The sequence below is a fragment of the Ammospiza nelsoni genome, chromosome 16 (genome assembly GCF_027579445.1).
Source record: "Ammospiza nelsoni isolate bAmmNel1 chromosome 16, bAmmNel1.pri, whole genome shotgun sequence".
NCBI lineage: Eukaryota > Metazoa > Chordata > Aves > Passeriformes > Passerellidae > Ammospiza > Ammospiza nelsoni.
This window is the reverse complement of record NC_080648.1, coordinates 13,188,195-13,207,537: the sequence shown is the minus strand read 5'-3', so window position 1 is coordinate 13,207,537 and position 19,343 is coordinate 13,188,195. Positions and strand designations below refer to the sequence as shown.

At 52.1% G+C, this 19,343-nt stretch overlaps 1 protein-coding gene across 1 annotated transcript; it reads left to right on the top strand.

Annotated features, from left to right (window-relative positions):
* The first annotated feature begins 3,755 nt into the window (after positions 1-3,755).
* SPARC (secreted protein acidic and cysteine rich) lies at positions 3,756-13,820 on the top strand. The gene is made up of 10 exons (XM_059483428.1): positions 3,756-3,926; positions 9,767-9,835; positions 9,990-10,040; positions 10,196-10,280; positions 10,688-10,809; positions 11,015-11,135; positions 11,292-11,425; positions 11,555-11,703; positions 12,237-12,385; positions 12,564-13,820. The coding sequence occupies exons 2-10, from the start codon at positions 9,779-9,781 to the stop codon at positions 12,590-12,592; spliced, it is 897 nt and encodes a 298-aa protein (XP_059339411.1). The 5' UTR covers positions 3,756-3,926; positions 9,767-9,778; the 3' UTR covers positions 12,593-13,820.
* Positions 13,821-19,343: the final 5,523 nt, after the last annotated feature.

Genomic DNA, 19,343 nt, shown 5'->3' with positions numbered 1-19,343 from the left:
AGAACCAGACATCTCACAGTAAGCCTGTCCTGCTTTCTGGCTCTGCAGCCTGCTCCCAGGCCATGAGTCACTGCAGAGCCATGCACAGCTGCCTTTCCATCCCCTGCCCTGCTGGATCACAGCTGAGAATCTGCAATCCACTCCTCCTTCTCCATCTGCTTCTGACCAGCACCCAGTGCAGGCATCCAAGACACTGAGTGTCCATCTGCTCCATCTGAACCAGGCAGCAGCTCCACAGCTCAGCTGAGGGACAGAGCCCCATCCCACTGGGAAGAATTCCTTGCCCCACAAACATAGGGACAAACACAGCCACTCTCAGGCATGTTCCAAGTGCATTTGGGCTCTTCCTGCCCTGTGCAGATGTTGCTTCAGTGCCCTGCATCTGCTTAGTGCAAGCCCAGAGAGCACAGCCCTTTTGCCTCTGATCTGCTTCTGAAATGGAAAAAAACCAGAACCCCTCCAGCTGACACACTCCCAGAGAGCAGGAGAGATGGGAAATTCCTGGGATAAGCAGATTCCTCTCTGCTCTGCATTTACTCTCAACTTTTCCTGAGCTGGTGCTCCCACTCCTGCAGCCATTGACTTCCTCCACACTGCCCTGCACCTGTGAGGAGCTCAGCCTTCAGCCACACACCCAGGGAGGAAGATTTAGCAAATTACATTCCCACTGTGGTTCCAGGGCATCCTGTTTATTTATATGCACTTTGGGTTCATTGTTTTGCAGCAGCATCCACCAGAAATTAATGCAGACACATCCTCTGAGTAAAACTCATTAGAGAATCCCTCCCAGAGCAGAGGGAAGGAAAGACTCCTCACACTGACAGATTTGTGACAGCAGGATTATTAATCTACACTTGTATCACTCCTGCAGAGCTGCTCACTTGCCTTTTTCTCCATCTCTTGCAGCAGAATTGTTCCCCTCTTGTAAAGCACCAAGGTTTTCTCAACTGCACCAGCCCAGATCTGCCCAGCCTGGCTCAAAGCAGGATGAAGAAATTTGGATTTTCATCTGGGGTTAGCTGGAGTTCAAACCTCACCCCTCTAGACCTCTTGGCTTTGCTGTAAAATGAGCTCAGGCCCCATAGGGTCCTGCTCTGTTTGCTGTTTCCATCAGAGTTTGTGCAGTCACTTGAGGTGGGAGTGAGCACTGGGAGCCCTGGGGTTCATCTGCTGTGCCCAAATTTCACTGGCACAGGGTCAGGAGCCTGAGCTGGACCTGCTGCAGCCCTGCCAGGGTTCCTGGGGCTGAGGAGACCCCTTGGGCAATCTCCTGCCCATCCAGTGCCCCAAATGGCATAAGACAGCTTTCTAAATATGTGTGAGGTCCAGGTTTTCTCCTGGCAGCCTGAGAGCAAAATCTCCTCTTTGCTGACCCCACTAAGCCTTACAAGAGTAGAAAGGACTTTCCAGGACTTCCTTTGCAAGCTCTCAATCATTTCTGGAGCTCTTTAAAGCTGCTGAGTTTAAAGAGCCAGGCTGTTGCTCCAGGCTCTTTGTGATCCCCTCCATCCCGCTGCTGATGCCTGGCACTGTGTCCTTCCCAAGGCACAGACCTGGCTGTCCCCACCCTGCGCACCATGAGCCCCCCTCACTCCCACCCCCCTGGGCTCGCTGGATGAGCTTGGGGGCCATTTCCGGATGTGAGTGCACCACTGCTTTTTGCTCTCACTCAGACCCAGGGCCTAAGACACCACATCCACAAAGAAACCCCTGCTATAATTATCTCTGTGGCACTATCATTTGTTTAAGCCCTTAGCAGAGGGCTTAACTTCAGGCTGCAGTGCAGAGCAATTGCCACGTTGTCAGTTAGAAAAGTCGTGGTTTCTTTTCTCTCCTTTTTTTTTTCCCCTCTCTAAAATTTTTTCCAGATGTCTTTTTTTTTTTTTTTTTCCTTAGGAGAAGAACCAGCAGTGGCACAATTTCAATGCGAGCCGTGACTAATCCACTGCAGAGAGCATTCAACAGCTGTGTCCAGCTCCTTGGGTTATGACTCAAGCAAATTAAACTTTGGTTTAGGGGATGTGTGACCTCTTGGAGCCAAACTGGACCTACAAGTGACACCTGGGATCTACAGACACTTGTGGTGGCAGGACAAGATGCTCCAGTCAATTGCATTAGAAGGAGCAGACACCACCACAAAATCCAGCCTCCACAGGGAGCTGGGAGAGTCACATGGAATATTTAAGAATGTCTCTGTGACTGGTATCAACATCCACGTATCAGCACCCAGGAATGGCTTTTGGAAGTGTGCAGCCAGGTAAAGAAATGGGTGAAGAAGATTTTCTTCTCTTGTTCTTTGCCACCAGCCTCCTAAGCTGCCTGATCACAGAGACTGCCTGTTCACTGGGAAGTGATGATGAGTTCTCATTAACCCCTCCTCCATTCTTTCCCCTCTGCCTTCCCTTTCTGTCCTGTTTATATTTTTCTCCTTGTTGGCCATGGGATGTTCAGTCTTACATCTGACCTCCCACATGCAGCAGAAGTGTTGCTAGGCTGGGTAAGGAGTGAGCTGATACAGAGCCATGACACAAAGGCATCCACAGAGCAAGGAGCCAGCACAGCCTGGCAGGTCATCACAGCCCAGTCCCTGCGCTGATATCTAAATCCTCAGCAGCATCAGTGGGAAGAGCTAAGCACCCAGGTCCATGTCTCAGCCCTCTCAAAGATAGCACATAATCAAGAATGAGCCCAAACCACAGGCAGCCGAGACAAAACACAATGTTGAATTTTGCTGTGATCTCAGTGTCCTTCACCCAGCATCCACAATCTCACTGCTGGTGCCCAGATGTCCTCAGTCCTGCCGGCTACACGAGACATCATCTTTCCATTGCCCTGGAGAGCAGCCACAGGGAGATCACAAGATGCAAAGAGCTGGATTATCCACAGGGCTCAGGACATGGCACAGAGATATTCTTTGGGCATGCCCAAACTGTAGCAATTTTTGGCTACTGGTTCTCCTTTGCAGTGCAGTGCCAAAGCCATGCTGGTGCTGGGGGAGCAGATGCACCCCAGATCATCTCAGCCACAGAGAGAAGCAAGGGGAGAGGAGCTGGGTTTTCTCTCTGGGCAAAGAGAGGAACAGATGGGAAAACTCAACTGCAAACAGCTTTGCTGCTTGGCTGCCTCTGGCTGGGCAGCTGCTCCAGCTGAGTTATGATCTGTAAATAGTGAGTGATGTCTGAAGAGACCACCAAATTCAGCTGAGTGGCAATTCTGGCTGTGGGTTTTGTTCAGTCAGTCCAGATCTGCTGGATGATAACCACAACAGAGAGATCATTGTGCTGAGAGTCACATCTACAAGCCCAGCATTTCTCTGCCTACTTATAGCATTTCAGATATGAAATTATCTACCGTCCACATTCTCTGGGTCATTCTTTCTTCTCCCTCTCCACAAGGCAGTCACAGATAGCAGCAATGTTAGGAGACAGGACGGAGAAGCAAAATAACTGTTTTTCTCTGCATTCCCCTGAGGATGGGAAACACCAGCTCAGGGACTGAGAAATGACAGCATTTAATATTATAATTACAGCAGGTCGAGGTGTTAGGAGGTGCAGAACCAGGCAGAGAGATGGCATTTCCCCATCCCCGTGTGCTGTCAGTCCGAGAGAGACAGAGAACTGAAAACTCAGCGCGGGCAGTGCTGTGACAGTGACTGCTGGGGACTGCTCTGTCCCTGACAGGGACCCTTTGATTTTCAGCTTGATTCCTCTGGTCTATCCTTTGGAGCCAGGCTCAGGGACTGCCCACTGGGAAGCGGAGGAGAGGAAGAGACCGATTTGGAAAGCCAGAGAGGAGGAGGAGGGGGAGAGGCAGAGGGAAACCCAGCCCACCCTTTGCCTTCCTCCTGCCTCCTTCTAAAACTTGCAGATTCCTCCAGCCTGTCCGAGCGCCTGAAGTTCCCTCAGCCGTGCTGCCGGGACTGCGAGGTATGGCCCGAGCTCCGCGATTGCCTTTGCTGCGCTTTCCCTGCCGGCACGGGGGTCCCACGGCCCCACTCGTGAGGGTCCCGCTGTCCCTGCCCTGTCCCCATCCAGTGCTGGCAGGGCGTCACTCGGGATGGGGAGCTGGACGCGGTGCATTTAGAGACCCCTCCTGACTTCATCCCCTTCTCCTCTTCGCAGCATTTCCCCTTCTAAACTGTCTCGTATTCAATTTCGCTGCCAGAGCTTTAATGCTTTGGTGGCATCTGACTGTAAAGGTTTGATTTGCCCTCATTCTTCTTTCTCCTCCCTTTTCCTCTCTGTGTTTTCAGCTGGTGGGTAGTTCTTTAGTGAGATCCATGACACCAAGGTGTGGGCACATCAAACCAACCTGCAGAAAAATCAGATGTAGTTACGAACAGTCCCCGCTTCTCCCAGCCTGAGGTGTGTTGGAGGGTGATGTTTTACTCACCAGAGTATCCAGAGGAAGAACAAAAGAGCTGCTGGCTTCATGTCAGCGGGTTTTTTTTCAGTGCAGCCGGTCTTATTTCTCCTTTGGAAAAAAAAAAAAAAAAAAAAAAAAAGACACTCGGCTTTTTGTTCCAAGCAAACTCTGAATGCCTTTCAAGTCTGCTGCCCTGGCTTGCCAAACTCGGCCTGATCGACTGTTAGGGGGACGGAGATTGCAGGAGAGGAGGCGCAAAACTCTTTCGGGAAGTTTTTTTAAGTTTTAAGAACTTGGGTTCCATCGGGCACAATTTTCGGTCCACACAGAAGAGACGAGGGCTCGTTTCCTTTAAAGGCAGCCGCTGTCCTTCCCGGCCCGCTGACGTGACAGTCTCTGCTCTTTGTGTCCCTTCTCTGAGAAAGCATCCAGTCAAAAAAAGGGGAAATTTAACCGGTTGGGGGCTGAATTCCCACCCAAACAAAAGGCATAAGTTCCAAGTTGGAGTGAAACGGGGGGTACCGGCAATGTCACCAGTGCTCTTGAGTCCTCAGAGGGGACCAACTCGAAACAGCCCAAAAAGCATCCCTCCAAAAGGACAGAAATTAATTACAGCCGTTTGTTAGGGTCGGCCAGGCGAGTTTTAAGCAGAAAATAAAAGCTGTGGCGTCCTGCACAGCAACTAAAGCCAAGCCATTGTCTGCCACATCGGCAGGAGCAGGGGTGCGGGCGCTGTTGGGAGGGGGAAGAGCAGAAATAAACTTTTCTAACTTTTTTTCAAGCCCTTCCTTCCACAACACCCCGCTCTTCCATGACTCAGCCCCAGAGGAATGTCGGCTCCCATGGAAACCTTTGGGTCCTCTGGTCCGAGAGATGTCGGGGCTGTTATCGCTGGAGCGCTTGTGGCAGGGCAGGTCCAGGGAGTGCTCTGGAGATGGTTTGCATTTTTTGCAGAATATTTATCGGACAGTTTATTCCCTTTGTGGAGAACATAATAAATTCTCCTTTGTGGAGCTGTGTGGGATAAGCTGGTGGCACCCCCGGGGCCAGAGGGACCTCCAGCACCTGGCACAAAGCGTCCGGGCAGCTTTGGACACTGCCCGAGTTCCAGCCCACACAAAAGGAAAAGCTCAGGCAGGACAGCAAAATTCTGCCTCGCCTGTCTGCACAGAGCTCATCCATGAGCGGCTGCCTGCAGCCCACAGCACATCCAGGCTCTTTGCTTGGGACTAATTTAATTGTTTTCCATTATGGATTCAGTCTGTAACCTGGAGAAACTATGGCAGCTCCAGCACACAGCTGTGATGGGGCTGGGCTCTTGCTGTTGTATCAACAAGCCCTGTGAGATCTGAGCATTTCTGGGCTCACACAGAGCTCCCAGCACAGGGAATGGGCTCACACAGTGCTGTGGTGTCTTTAGTGACTCTACACAAGCACATTGGGTAGGGGGATTTTTTTCCCTTGCTGTGTTTACTGAAAGTGTGAGCTAAAGGGAATTTCACTTCCATCTAAGCCTTGCATGGCTCTTTGAGTGTGTCAGAGGGGTCTGTGCAGGTGGCAGGAGCCCGGCTGGTTTCTGCCCAGTCCGTGCCCTGCTCCCCAGGCAGCTGCAGCACATCTGGGTGAGCCAGCACCGAACGTGCAGGGACGTGTTCAGCAGGGAGCTTCACAGGAACTCACACAAACATCTCCTGCTTCAAATGGAATTTCAGCCTGGGAGTGGCTGCTGAGCAAAGCTCAGAGGGCCTTGCCTGCAAAGGGAGGGCAGGGCAGGATTGGGGACCCAGCCCTGGTGCTGTGTCTCTGGGGTCACACTTGGTCACCCACCTGCACCTTGAGCACTGTGACCCCAGTTGGGTTTGGCAGAATCTTTTTCTGGACCAGCTTTGCCTTCACACTCAGTGTGAGGTGGGGGAAGGTCAGATCCTCCAGAGGCTCGGAGGGGCAGTGAGCAGAGGGAGGGTGGTGCAGGAGACCCTGCTGGTGGGCTGGGGTGCAGGCAGGGCTGTGCCCCCCATTGCCCATTCCTGCCTCCGTGGCTGCAGTGGGAGGAGGCAGCAGAGCCCTGGCCTGGGGTAGCAGGGGTTGAGGAGGAGCTGCCCAAGGGCCAGGGAGAGACTCCTCCCCACGCTAACGTGGCATCCCAAAGGGCTTACGCAACCCTGGCCAGGGCCAGCGCCACATGGACCAGCTCCACCATCCATGGAGCCTCTCCTGGAGGCTGCACCCGCCCCATCAGTGTCCTCCCAGCCCACAGAGGCCCTGTCTGGGGTCCCCAGGAAAGACCCAGTGTCACAGACTCTCTGTGCATCCCTGCAGGATGTTCCCTGTCAGGAGGAGCTGATGGTGGTGCCACAAGCTTGGGGGGAGCGTGGTAAAGAGTTCCCTGAGCAGCTGGCTTGGGGTTTATGGAGGTGCTGAGGGTCAGGCTCTGCCCTCTCTACACCCCATGGTTTTCTTCTTTTGGTTATGGCTTTAAAATGCAATGAGCAGCTGGTGCTGAGGGCCGTGCTGGAGAGGTGAGCCAATGGGGGGAGTTTGGGGGAGCCCCCAGACTCTGTTTAAAGAGTGACTGGGAGCTGAAGTCCCCGTGTAGGATGTAACTGGGATCAGGTCTTAAAAAATCTGCACAGCCCGTGGGTCCTGCAGCCCATGGTGCCCTGTTGTCTGCTCAATCCACAGCATTCAGGAGGGCAGGCCTGAGGAGAGGGTGGTGACCATGGAACTTCTAATATTCTATATTCAACAGCCTTTTCTGTGCTGGTTTCCAGCATCCTGCAAAGTGCTGGTGTCTGTTGATTGCTTCAGGATGCGGCAGGGCCTAAGTCCCTGCTTGCTGAAATCTTTTCCCCTCTTTTCTTCTGTCCAAAATGACCGCATGGCTGCACCCCTCCCTTGCTGCCCTCTGCCCTCCATGGGGCTCACAAAGCAGCTCCAGGCATTCCCAGTGCAGAGCCCCTCAGGGATCCTCCCAGGTCCCTCAGCTGGGGGATGGATGCTGAGCTCCAAAGAGCATCCTCTTGGACAGCAGGACTGTGGTTGCTCCACAAGGAGGGAGACTTGCACCATGGACTATGTTATCCTGCTAGAGCAACCCCGTTTGCAGGGCTCCTGAGCTGTTATTTTAGGACTTTTGGCCACCAGGCATTCAGGAATGACCATTTGCAACCCAGCCAGGGGCTCACAGACTCTGTAATGTCCTCACTGCACAGCTTTGCCTCCAAAAAGTTGTTATTTTATTATAAATCTGTTTTACCATCTAAGGCACAAGACAGTTCTGCAGAGGTTGTTTGCTCAGACTTTTTCATGCTCCTTCTTCCTCCAAACACAACACTGGCAGCTCCAGCTGTCCGCTGGCTCCTAGCAAACACCTAATTCCCTGACCCCACTGACTGCATGCCCAGACTTTGAAATTCAAGGCTTTTTTAAAGCTTGGGGAAATGATCTAAGATGGCCTTGGCATGGGGTTGGGTTCTTCTTAGTGCCACCTTCCACATGTGCATGCACTGCCCTTTCCTCCAGGCTGGGCACCACTGAACCTCAGAGCACCTTCCAAAGCAAGCAAGCCCAGGAGGAGCCTTTCCTAGCCAGGGGATACCAGCAAGGAGGAGATGGCCAGAATCACCTGTACTTTTCCACCTCGCTTCCCAAACAACCCTTGCAGGAAGAAAGAATCAGTGATCTCTGCTGGCAAATGCTGGCAGAGCTCACAGAAACCTCCAGAACGAACCAAGACAAAGGGAAAGGACAGATCACACCAAGCAGGAGAGGAGGGAGCTGCTCAGCTGCAGCCTCAACAGAGCCAAAGAGCTCATCACCCCTCCCCACAGCCCCAAAGAGCTCATCACCCCTGCTCATGGCCCCAAAGAGCTCATCACCCCTGCCCACAGCCCCAAAGATCACTCCTCCCTATAGCCCCAAAGAGCTCATCACCCCTCTCCTTCATGCCACCACATCAGCCGTCTCCACCACCCCCTCCCAGCCCTCTGACATCCCAAAAAAGCTTCCCTCCATTCCCTGACCCCTATTTTACACAGACACATCCCAAAAAAGCTTCCCTCCTTTCCCTGACCCCTATTTTGCACACACACCCCACTAGAGGCTGGGTGAGCTCCTGAGATTGGAAAGAGGATTTTCTGAGTGGCCAAACCTCTCTAAATCAGGCAGCAGAGCCCAGCCGGGTTGGTGCCCTGGCAGCACAGCTTTGGGGTGGCTTTACACCCAGAGAGCTGCTGTGAACGAGCAGGAAAAGGCTGCAGTGACATCGGATACGCTGGGGGAGAAGCAGAAACCTCACCCAAGGCTTTCTGTCCCAGCAATAATCATGAACAGCTCCGTGGCTGGCCCCAGGGCGGGCTGCGTGCAGGTGGAGGGGAGGAGGGCAGGCGGAAGGGGAGGCTTGGCAGGGGCACAGGTCCCCTGGCTGGCAGGATGGAGGGCACAGAGGATGTTCCAGCAGCGGTGCCAGCCGCATACCAAGCGGGCAGCTGAGCTCCCTCTGCCCGCACACAGAGCACTGAGCCCTGCCAAACAGGAACCGGGGGGGACAAGGACACGGGGATGTCACCAGCTGTGCTCTGCTGGCTCTCACAGCAGCCTCTGCCTTTCCTGCAGGGGCTCTGCAGCAGCCCAGACTGGGGGGGGTGCAAAGGGCTCGTCCTTCTGGAGCTGGTCTCACAGCAGGACACAACCCCAAAGTGCCTTAGATCCCTCAAATCCAGCCTGGGGACCCTCGGGTCTGAGCAGGAAAGGGAAAAACAATAGACACACCAATATTTTGGGGTGCTGGGGATGGGGTACTGGTCTCTGATACCCCTAGGTCTGAGCAGGAAAGGGAAAAACAATAGACACACCAATATTTTGGGGTGCTGGGGATGAGGGACTGGTCTCTGATACCGCTAGGGGTGTCTGTGTCCATGGGGGAAGGGGTTTTCTAAAGGATTTAACTCTCAAGTACTCTGTCTCATTGTCTCTCTGTTATCTCTTTCTTTCATCCACTTCCATATTTATTCTGATTGGCAACTAAGATGATAGAGTTTCATTCTTTGTACCTGGCACTCATATCAGGGGATTTTTAATGTGAAAAATGTGGGGGATTGGTGAAAAAAGAAAAAACTCCAGGGAAGGAGCCATTTTTACTGTGATTTTCCTAAAGGCGTCCAGGAGAGCAACAGACATCTAAACCCCACTGTCTCATTTTGCAAAATCAAACTAATTTATCTTGGAAACATGATTTGGCCCAAGGTTCTGCCTAGAGAAGCCAGCATGTGGGTCTGTAACACCGAACAGACGAGGCAGGAAATGGAGAGAGCGCCTTCCTCGAAGTGTCTGCTCAGCCTGGAGCCCAGCAGCACACAGGGGCCTCCTTCCTCATCCCTCCTTTTCCTCTGCTTTATTCAAGGTCTGCTGAAAGATGAGGGCCTGGATTTTTTTCCTTCTCTGCCTGGCAGGCAATGCCCTGGCAGCGCCGGTAAGTGCAGGAGACAGCAGAGCTGACAGGGTTGTTCATCTGGAGCAGCCAAGGGGATTTGCTTTTATAAAAAATAAAGTACTGAGGAATGAGGGACAATTTGAGGCTGGGTCATCCCCCTTGGACCCCCACTCATGTGCATTTTCCTCTGCAGCAGGAGGCTCTGCCCGATGAGACAGAGGTCATCGAGGATCCCACCACAGAGGTAGGTGGTTCTGTCCTTCCTCCTCCTCACCCATCCCCTCAGCACCCACTGCTCTGCAAAGAGCATCTCCAAACAAAGCTCTGGGGAGCCATGGGGGGCTGCTCTGCCCCCCAGGAGCTGTGCACCCCCAGCAGAAACACCAACCTCTTTTGCAGGAGCCCGTGGGGGCTAACCCTGTCCAGGTGGAGGTGGGAGAGTTTGAGGAACCCACCGAGGATGTAGAGGAGATTGTTGCAGAGAGTAAGTCACCTCCCCTGCCCTCCAGCTGGCAGGGACACTGTCCCCTCCCTGTGTGAGGCAGCTTTAGTCACCCCAAACAGTGAGGGGCTCCTTTGGGAAGGGCTGTAGCACAAGGACAATGCCAGCCTGGATGCACATTCAAAGCAAGAGGGACGTGGCCTCTTCCAGCTCTCTGCAAGCCCATCTTTGCAACAGAAAAGCCACTGGTGTGGCTACAGAAAGGAGTCCAGTATAAACCCCAGGGCTAACATGAACTTCTGTAAACCTGTCCATCTTCCCAGTGTTAGAACACATGTGGGAGGTGTCCTTGGTGAAGTCTCAGTCTTCCCTGTGCGCTGAGGTGCCCTGAGCATCTCGTGGGATGTGAGGATGTGGCTGGCTCTAACTTTGCTCCCCTCCTGCTGCAGACCCCTGCCAGAACCACCACTGCAAGCACGGCAAGGTGTGTGAGGTGGATGACAACAACTCTCCCATGTGTGTGTGCCAGGACCCCTCCAGCTGCCCCGCCAGCGCCGGCGTCTTCGAGAAGGTGAGGGCAGGATCTGCTCAGTGCCCAGGGCAGAGAGGGACCCACGTGGGCTGTGCCAGAGATGGTGGCATGTGGAGACAGGGTCAGGGTGGCTGGTCCCCATCTGGTGGTGAAGCAGGAGCCCTTGCCCACCCCAGGAACAAGTTAAACATCTCATCTGGAGGCTCTGCCTGCCTCTCACGCAGCATCTCCCCTTCCTGTGCAGGTCTGTGGCACTGACAACAAGACCTACGACTCCTCCTGCCATTTCTTTGCCACCAAGTGCACCTTGGAGGGAACCAAGAAGGGACACAAGCTGCACCTGGACTACATTGGGCCTTGCAAATGTAAGTGGAGCCACTCCCTCAGACAAAGGCACCCCTAACTGGGCACAGCCCAGTGGGGAGCAAAGGTGGTGGCAAGCTCGGGGCTGAGGTGGGAGGGCACCGGGGCATGGAGCTGCATGTGCAGATGCTGCACTGAGCCCTGTGTGTGACTTGCAGTCATCCCTGCCTGCCTGGACACGGAGCTGACCGAGTTCCCCCTGCGCATGCGGGACTGGCTCAAGAACGTGCTGATCACGCTGTACGAGCGCGACGAGGACAACAACCTGCTGACCGAGAAGCAGAAGCTCAAGGTGGGGCACAGGGCGAGGGTCTGGGGGCTCACCCCCACAGTGGAGGCCAGCACATCCAAATGACCTGGGGGATTGAGCCTTGGCCCCCATTTCCCTGCTGACAAGGCCTCCCCACCTCTCCCATGGCAGGTGAAGAAGATCCACGAGAACGAGAAGCGCCTGGAGGCCGGTGACCACACCGTGGAGCTCCTGGCCAGGGACTTTGAGAAGAACTACAACATGTACATCTTCCCTGTGCACTGGCAGTTCGGGCAGCTGGACCAGCACCCCATTGATGGGTGAGTGCCACCAGAGCAGTTCGAGGACCCCAGAACCATCTCCTGCCTGAGGAGCAGGGTGATTTGGCAGTAGAAGGTGTCAAGGCAGGCTGGAGATGTGACACAAGTGGGTGGCTGGTGGCAGAGGTTGTGGCAAACCAGGCTGGGGTAGAAGAACCTTTTCCTCCTGCAAGAGGGACCTCCCCCAGCCCCAGCTGCTCCCACCTCCCTTGGGTGTGGAGTTTCTTCTCAGATTTACTGTTCTATGACAGTCCCCTAAAATATCTTAGTGCAAAGGCTGGGATAACTGCAGCAGCTGAGATAGCAGCTGCTGGCTTAGCTGTGGGCTGCAGAGGGGGCATGGGAGTGATCACACACTCAGGCCTGTGGGGTGGGGGCAGCTGGCAGGGACCCCCAGCTGGTGGCTATTTTGTGACCAGCCCTTGACCCTCGTGGCACTCAGTAGCTGATCCTGGGAGGGCACAGGGACAGCAGCCAGAGCAGAGAGCTGGGGCAGCACCTTCCCTGCAGTGAGGGTGTGGTGGCCCTGGCAGGTACCTGTCCCACACGGAGCTGGCCCCGCTGCGTGCCCCCCTGATCCCCATGGAGCACTGCACCACTCGCTTCTTCGAGGCCTGCGACCTGGACAACGACAAGTACATCGCCCTGGAGGAGTGGGCCAGCTGCTTTGGCATCAAGGAGAGTAAGTACCCAGGAGGAATGGGGTGGGGGAGGCTGGAGAGCACCCCCAGAACCCCCAATGTACATGAAACAATGCAGCACAGGGTGAGGGGAAGGAGGGGGAGTGGGGAGGGTGCAGGAACAGTGGGAGCTTGGCAGCATCCACCTCCTAACTTTGTCTCTCTCTTTTCCTTCCACAGAGGACATAGACAAGGATCTCGTGATCTAAACGCTCACCTTCCTGCTCTGCTGCCAACTTTGTCATGTTTTAACCTTCCCACTTCCTTTGGTTTTTAAACTGCTTTTGTTTTGTTTTGTTTTTCCCTGGGAACAAGGTGCTAATATAGGTCAAAACATATGTAGTAACGGTGCTAAGAGAAATAACAGTCCTCATTCATAGCCTTATCTATCACCACTAGATTACTCACCCAGCTGTTTCCACACGCTCTCACCAGCCTTTTCTCTCTCCTGCGTCTTCACTGCTGATTGTTCCTGTGCTAAATATCTGCTCTGCCTCACCATCCGCTCTCAGACTTCTCTTGACTTCTCGCTAGCAGAACGTTCCTGGACACTCAGACACAAAACCCTCTCAGCTGATTCACCACCCCAGGCGCAGATGCCAGCGAGGGAAGGCAGAGCCAGAGGATGTAGGATTGGGTTCTCAAGCAGAGCAGCTGCAGGTGGCATTGTGGCCACCCAGCTCGTGGTAGGAAGGATGGAGAGGGGTGAGAAAGACAGAGAGTGGTAGGATTTTGTTTTCCTTTTTTTTTTTTTTTCCCTCCCATTCCCAGGGTTTAGCAGTTATTGGGCACAGAAAAAAAATATAAACTCAACCAGCAAATAGGGAAGCGCACAGAATTTAAAACAAATAAGATGAAATGATTCCCATCCTGTAAAATCCTCTTGAATAATAAAGGTTTGAAAGTGCTCCATGCTTCACCATCACTCAATGACCACGCTGCTGTTGTGTTTTCTGTGTGGCTGCCTGTTCCCCAGGGTGTATGTGTGCCTCACCTTGGTGCTGTGGTTCAGCTGCAGGTGAGACAAAGCTCTTGGCTCTCCCCAAATCACAGTGCCCCAAAGCACTTCCCACCCCTCTGCCCTGGCTGTGCCTCAATTCCAGCCCTGCTCTTCCAGGGAAGCTGTGTCACACTTGGAAGGGATATTTCTGCCCAGAAAGTGGCCTGTGTGCCACGTGCTTGAGGGAAATGCTGTAATGTTTTTTTCCTGTTGTGGATTTAAGGGATGCAAAGGATGGAAGGGAGAAGGTATTTGGATTTTGCTTTATAAGAGAGGGTCCTGACAGGAGCAAAGTGATGGTTAAATCTCACAGGCTGAGAACTCATTTTTACCTCTGAATGTTCCCTGTGCCTTGTATTATTAAATTCCTGCCACAGTGTGAGCAACCTGATGAGTTTCTGTAATAAAAAATACTGATTTGAAACACTGACAATAAACCAGCCTGCAATGTTCCTCTGTTTTATCCCATCCTGGTGAGTGGGACTGCCCCCTCATCACCAACCTCATGCATGGGTTCAAGTTGTTCCCACAGATCTCCCAGCCCCAAAAAGGTTCTGGTCCAAGGTAAGATGAGGTGTTTCTGCCCATTCCAGCCCATCACTGTAAAGGGCTTGGGGAATATTGGATGTGGGCAGAGATGGGGTCACTGCAGCAGCCAGCACAGACACTCACATGGCTCTCAGGCCCTTTGTTTCATCAGCAATAAAATCCCTGGGAAAGGCAAAAAGGCACGAGAGTAGTAAAATAAACACCCCCATTTGCATGGGCTAAAAATAGCCAGGTTTGAAGAGCTCTGGCTCAGCTGTGAGGTCCCTGCTGGCAGCCCCTGTGGAATGTGCTGTCAGGATCCCGCACAGGGCCACTCCTGCCAGGGCAGATCCCACAGGACACAGACACTCTGCATGGCCAAGGTGTGTGACCCCGATGGGGGGAAAAGCTCAGCCCAGAGGGGCCAGGTGAAGCACAGCACCCTTCCCCTGGCCACAGTGCCTCCCAGGGCTGTTAGCCAAAGGGGGCTCTCAGGGGAGACACAGTGAATGCCTCCCCACCGTGGGAGCAGCTCTACAAACTGGCAGACCTGACACAGAGATGGGCACCACTGCCCATGTCCCCTGCAAGAGCCAGCTGGATGTGACCCACCCCCAGGCCTGTTGGGAGAAGGTTTGGGCAGGGGAGAGGACAGGAAGACAGGCAGGGGCTGCAGGAGATGAGTGCAAACTGCTGTCCTGTCACTCCCTCTCAGCCAGAAACCCTCGGCCTGTTCCCCTGTGAGAGGCTCCTCCTCTCCTTCCATCCCAGCCCTCCTGCCAGTGCCACCAAACAGCACAGGAGCTTGGGTCCTGTGCAGGGGAAGGCTCTCCAGCCCTGCTCTCCCCTGCCTTCCCCAGCAAGCTCAGGAAAGCCAACAGGCTGCCCCAGGAGAGCTGGCTATCACAGCTCTGAATGTGCAGAGATCCCTCTCCAAGGCCATGTCCCACCCCATGGGACAACACTGCTGTCCCAGCAGCCTGGCAGAGCCCAAAGGAGCCAACCCAGAGCTACAACAAAGTGCAGCTGGCCTGGCTTTAACTGAGCATCAGAATGAGCTCAGAAGGTTTGAGCTGGGGCTCTCTTAACCCTTCCAAGTTCACAGCCTGAAGTATCAAGTGGTTGGAATTTCACTGCCTTGGGGCAAATGCCATACAAGGGGTTATGTCAGGACTTGAGGAATAAGCTGGCCTCTTTGAGCTTTCAGTCCCAGACAGTCAGAAAGGGTGGAACAGAACAGCCCTTTCCCTGTTGGAGCTGAAATGGAGCCTTCCCGTGCTGCACAGCAGTAAAGAAACTCCCCTGTACTTTCCGAGTGGAAATTCTCCCTGTGGTTTGTGCTGACTGAGGACACAGTTTGCAAACCTGAAAAAGAGAAAAAAACACAACAAACTAAATAGAAAACTAACCTGGATCCAAAACCAGCACCAGCCTGACCCAAGTGCTACAGTGCATCTGCAGAGATGGCTCCTCTTGGTGCAGTTACCCACTGAGCCATTCCTGCATTCAAGAGAGGAAAGATGGGTCAGACAAAGATTTCTGTAGAGATTTGTGCTGTCCTGTCTGTTTTCCTGACCCTTGCTTTTGTAAGAGAAACAAACTGTGGCATAAGTACTGCATTGAGGTTTGTGGCTGAAATGTACAAAATGCAGGTGATGGAAAAGGTGGCGCCAGGAGTACTCCAGTCACACACCTGGAAGCCACACCTGGAAGCAGCCTGGACTCAGAGCCCCACTGTTTGTGAGGTGCAGCTGCACCTGGAGCTGCTTCTGCTCTACCTAACAGTGACACTGGAAACTCATGGAATTAAACTCATCCTACAGCACAGAATCATGCAATCACAGAAAACTCTGAGTTGGAAGGGACCCACCAGGATTTCTGAGTCCAACTCCTGCAACAGGACAACCCCAAGAATTACAACATGTGCTGTCCAAATGCTTCTAAAAATCAGGCAGGGTCTGTGGCCACTTCCCTCGGGAGCCTCTTCCAGCACCCAACACCCTCTAGATATCTGCTAATATCCAACCTAAGCCTCTCCTGACACAGCTTTACACCATTCCCTTAGGCTCCATGTGTGAAGGCTGGTATTTCACACAGGTTTGAGCCTCACCAGCTAAAATCAGGCCTGCAAAGGAAGATTGACCATGTATCTGAGGGCTTTGCCCCGTGTTCAGGCACCCAGGGTGGTGGGGTCGATGGAGCCAGCATTCCCAGTGGGAATCTCACACACAGCTCTCTGCCACTGCAGCTCAAGCACCCCCAGAATTAGGGGGGATCTTATCATGGGTCTGGCACAGAGGGTGTCCCCCAGTGCCAGGATTTCCTCCATCCATCTGCCCTGCTCCGGCCTGAGGAGCAGCTCCCAAACTGCCCTTATCCCCTGTGCAGCATCCTCTAGTCTTAAAATCCCTTATGTTTGAAAGATGCACGAACTCAGTCAAATCTTGCCCAGCCTCCAGCGAGGAGACAATGCCGGGGGAAACCCTTCGAGGGACGCATCTCCTGCGGCCGGCCGGGAGGGATGGCAGTGGGGAGGGAAGCACACACACTTTTGTTGGCCCCTGAAGCTGTGAGAGGCGCCTCCTCTCTCTCCTCCCTCCCCGTCCCGCTCCTCCCGGGCCGGTGCCATCCCCGGCAGCGGCAGCGGCAGCGGCGCGGAGCGGCCGGCGGGGGGAGCGCTGCGGCCGGGGATGGAGCCGGGGCTGCGGGAGGCGCTGCCCGAGCGGAGCGGGCACAGGGAGCTTGTGCCGGGGCTGCCCGGGCGCAGGGAGAGAGGAGGGACCCGCTCCGCATCCCTCAGCCGAGGGCTCTGCCACTCGCAGCGGAGCGGCTCAGAGCCCTGCTCCCTTTAGGGCTCCGTGCCCACCGCGCCGGGCTACGGCATCCGCATCCCATCGCATCCCATCCCATCCCATCCCACCGCATCCCATCCCATCCCATCCCATCCCATCCCATCCCATCCCATCCCATCCCATCCCATCCCATCCCATCCCACCGCATCCCATCCCATCCCATCCCATCCCATCCCATCCCATCCCATCCCATCCCATCCCACCCCATCGCTTCCCATCCCATCCCACCCCATCGCTTCCCATCCCATCCCACCGCATCCCATCCCATCCCATTTGCTAAACACTTTATACAAATACATTTGTATTTATAATAATTATAATCTATTTTATAAATTATAAAATTTATTTTTAATTTATAAAATATTATTTGTTTATTGTATTTATTATTTAATGTATTAAATAATAAATAATTATGACATTTTAATAAATATTATTTATTCTATTTAATACATATTTCTTTAATATATAGATGTATAAATAAATCTTTATTATTTATTTATTTATTATATTTATGATAAGTGCAATATATTTTATATTATTTTATAAATAATTTTATAGATTTTATATAATAAATTATTTTATAAATTATAAAACTTATTTATAATATTTATTATTTGTTTATATTCATTATTTTTTATTTATTTATTATAATGAACAATAAATAAGTAAATAAATAAATAAATAAAATATTTATTATAATAAACAATAAATAATTTATTTAGAATTGATTCTATAAATTATAAAATTTATTTTTAATTTATAAAATATTTGTTTATTGTATTTATTATTTAATGTATTAAATAATAAATAATTATGAGATTTATATTACATATTATTTATTAAATTAAATAATTATTTATTAAATATACATATAAATAAATATTTATTAATTATTTATTATATTTATACTATGTATAATATATTATATTTGATCGAAGTAGTTGTTCAAATCTCAGGCTAAGTTTGGCCAGGGGATCCACTCTGAACCTCATGACTCGATGGGAGGCTCTTCCTCACCCTTTGCACTCTTATCCTTTTGTGTCCCTGGTCTCCAAGCAAATCCGTTTAAGATGATTTTGGTCAATTTTCCTCTGTATGCTTCATCCACATAGGAAGTGACAGAGTGGATGTTGCCCATCAAACTGTTAAGTTGCAGTGTGACAAAGTTTCATTCAAACCTGCTTTTGCTGACACCTTTGTCAGTGACTCTTTAAGTGACCAAATGACACCACCCCACCTCACCCCGAGGTGCCTGAGCTCCCCCAGCCCTTCTGCAGCACAGCCCATTTTGCACTCTCAAGGACTCATGGCTTATAGATTCCAAGGTTTGTGCTTTGCAGCTCACTCTGTCTTCCTCATTACCATTCTCTCTAATTTTTTAACCTACTGGCTGGTCTTAACTTGATTTGATGGGACATAAACCACAGCCATAGTGCTCCTCTGGGTGGCCTGAGGACAGAGAGAGGATGCAGACAGACAGACAGACAGACAAGTACTTCACTGCACAGTGATGCTGAATTCTAACAGGAGCTGAGCTTGGCCTGATGCTCTGGTGCCGAGGTAATTGCACAGTAAGTAATTATTTGTGTCAGGTTTTATCCAGTTTCTGCACTGCCCATGGAGAACTTCCATTACTTTCTGTCCTACCACATAAACAAGGGCCATTTCCCAACTGAGCCCATTTTTGCCAGGCTCACTATTATGCTCCTAATCAAAGAAACTCTGATTCTGTGATTCTTGGGAAACAACTCGCCCCAGGACACATTTTTATGTGCATTCCCTACATTTTTCTTAATTTCATATTCCTTTTGATTGCTACTCCATCTGGATTTGAGAGACTGCACAAGTCTCTTGTTGTTTCTTGTCCAAACACCTCACTGATCACCTTCCCTGCCTGGGTTTTGGAGACTCTGCTGCTGTCAGCTCTGGGGCTGAAATTCCCCATGCTCAAAGCCAAGCCTGGCCACAGCCTGATGTGACTGTCTGCGGCTGCCCAGGGCAGTTGTGGCACCACAGCCATGCCTGGTAGGACAATTCCTGGTGGCCAGGGCTGTGCCTGACACTCACAGGGCTTTTCACAGCCAGGAGCAGTGTAAAACCACCACAGGACTCCTACACTGAGCATCCAGTGCTGTCCAGCCATGCAGTGCATTTCTTTCCCGTGAAATGAGGGATCTCCTGGAAACTGGAGGCTCTTTCTCCCCCAACACAAATGTCCCCAGAAGAGCTGCTTCTTCAGCTCACAGGTGCCTGAACTGGATGCAGTCTGGAAGCTGGTTAATATCTGGGTCAAGTATCACCACTTGTTTGCTCTGCTCCTTCTCCCTGAAGCATCTGCTGTTGAGAGCAGAGATGAGTCAGGGCAGACCTTTGGTCTGACCCAGTCCTGCTGCTCTTCTGCACTAACCACACCTGCAATCATGCCCTGTCTGCTGGGGCTTGAGCAGCACCATTCATCCTGCAGGATTCCTGTTGTTTCCTCCTGGCCATGGTGTCCTCAATGAAAACCTTACCTTATCTTCCATCAGATGATTCCCCCTTCACCTGAGAGCCAGCCCTAGCTTTTAGCTCTGGTGTGGA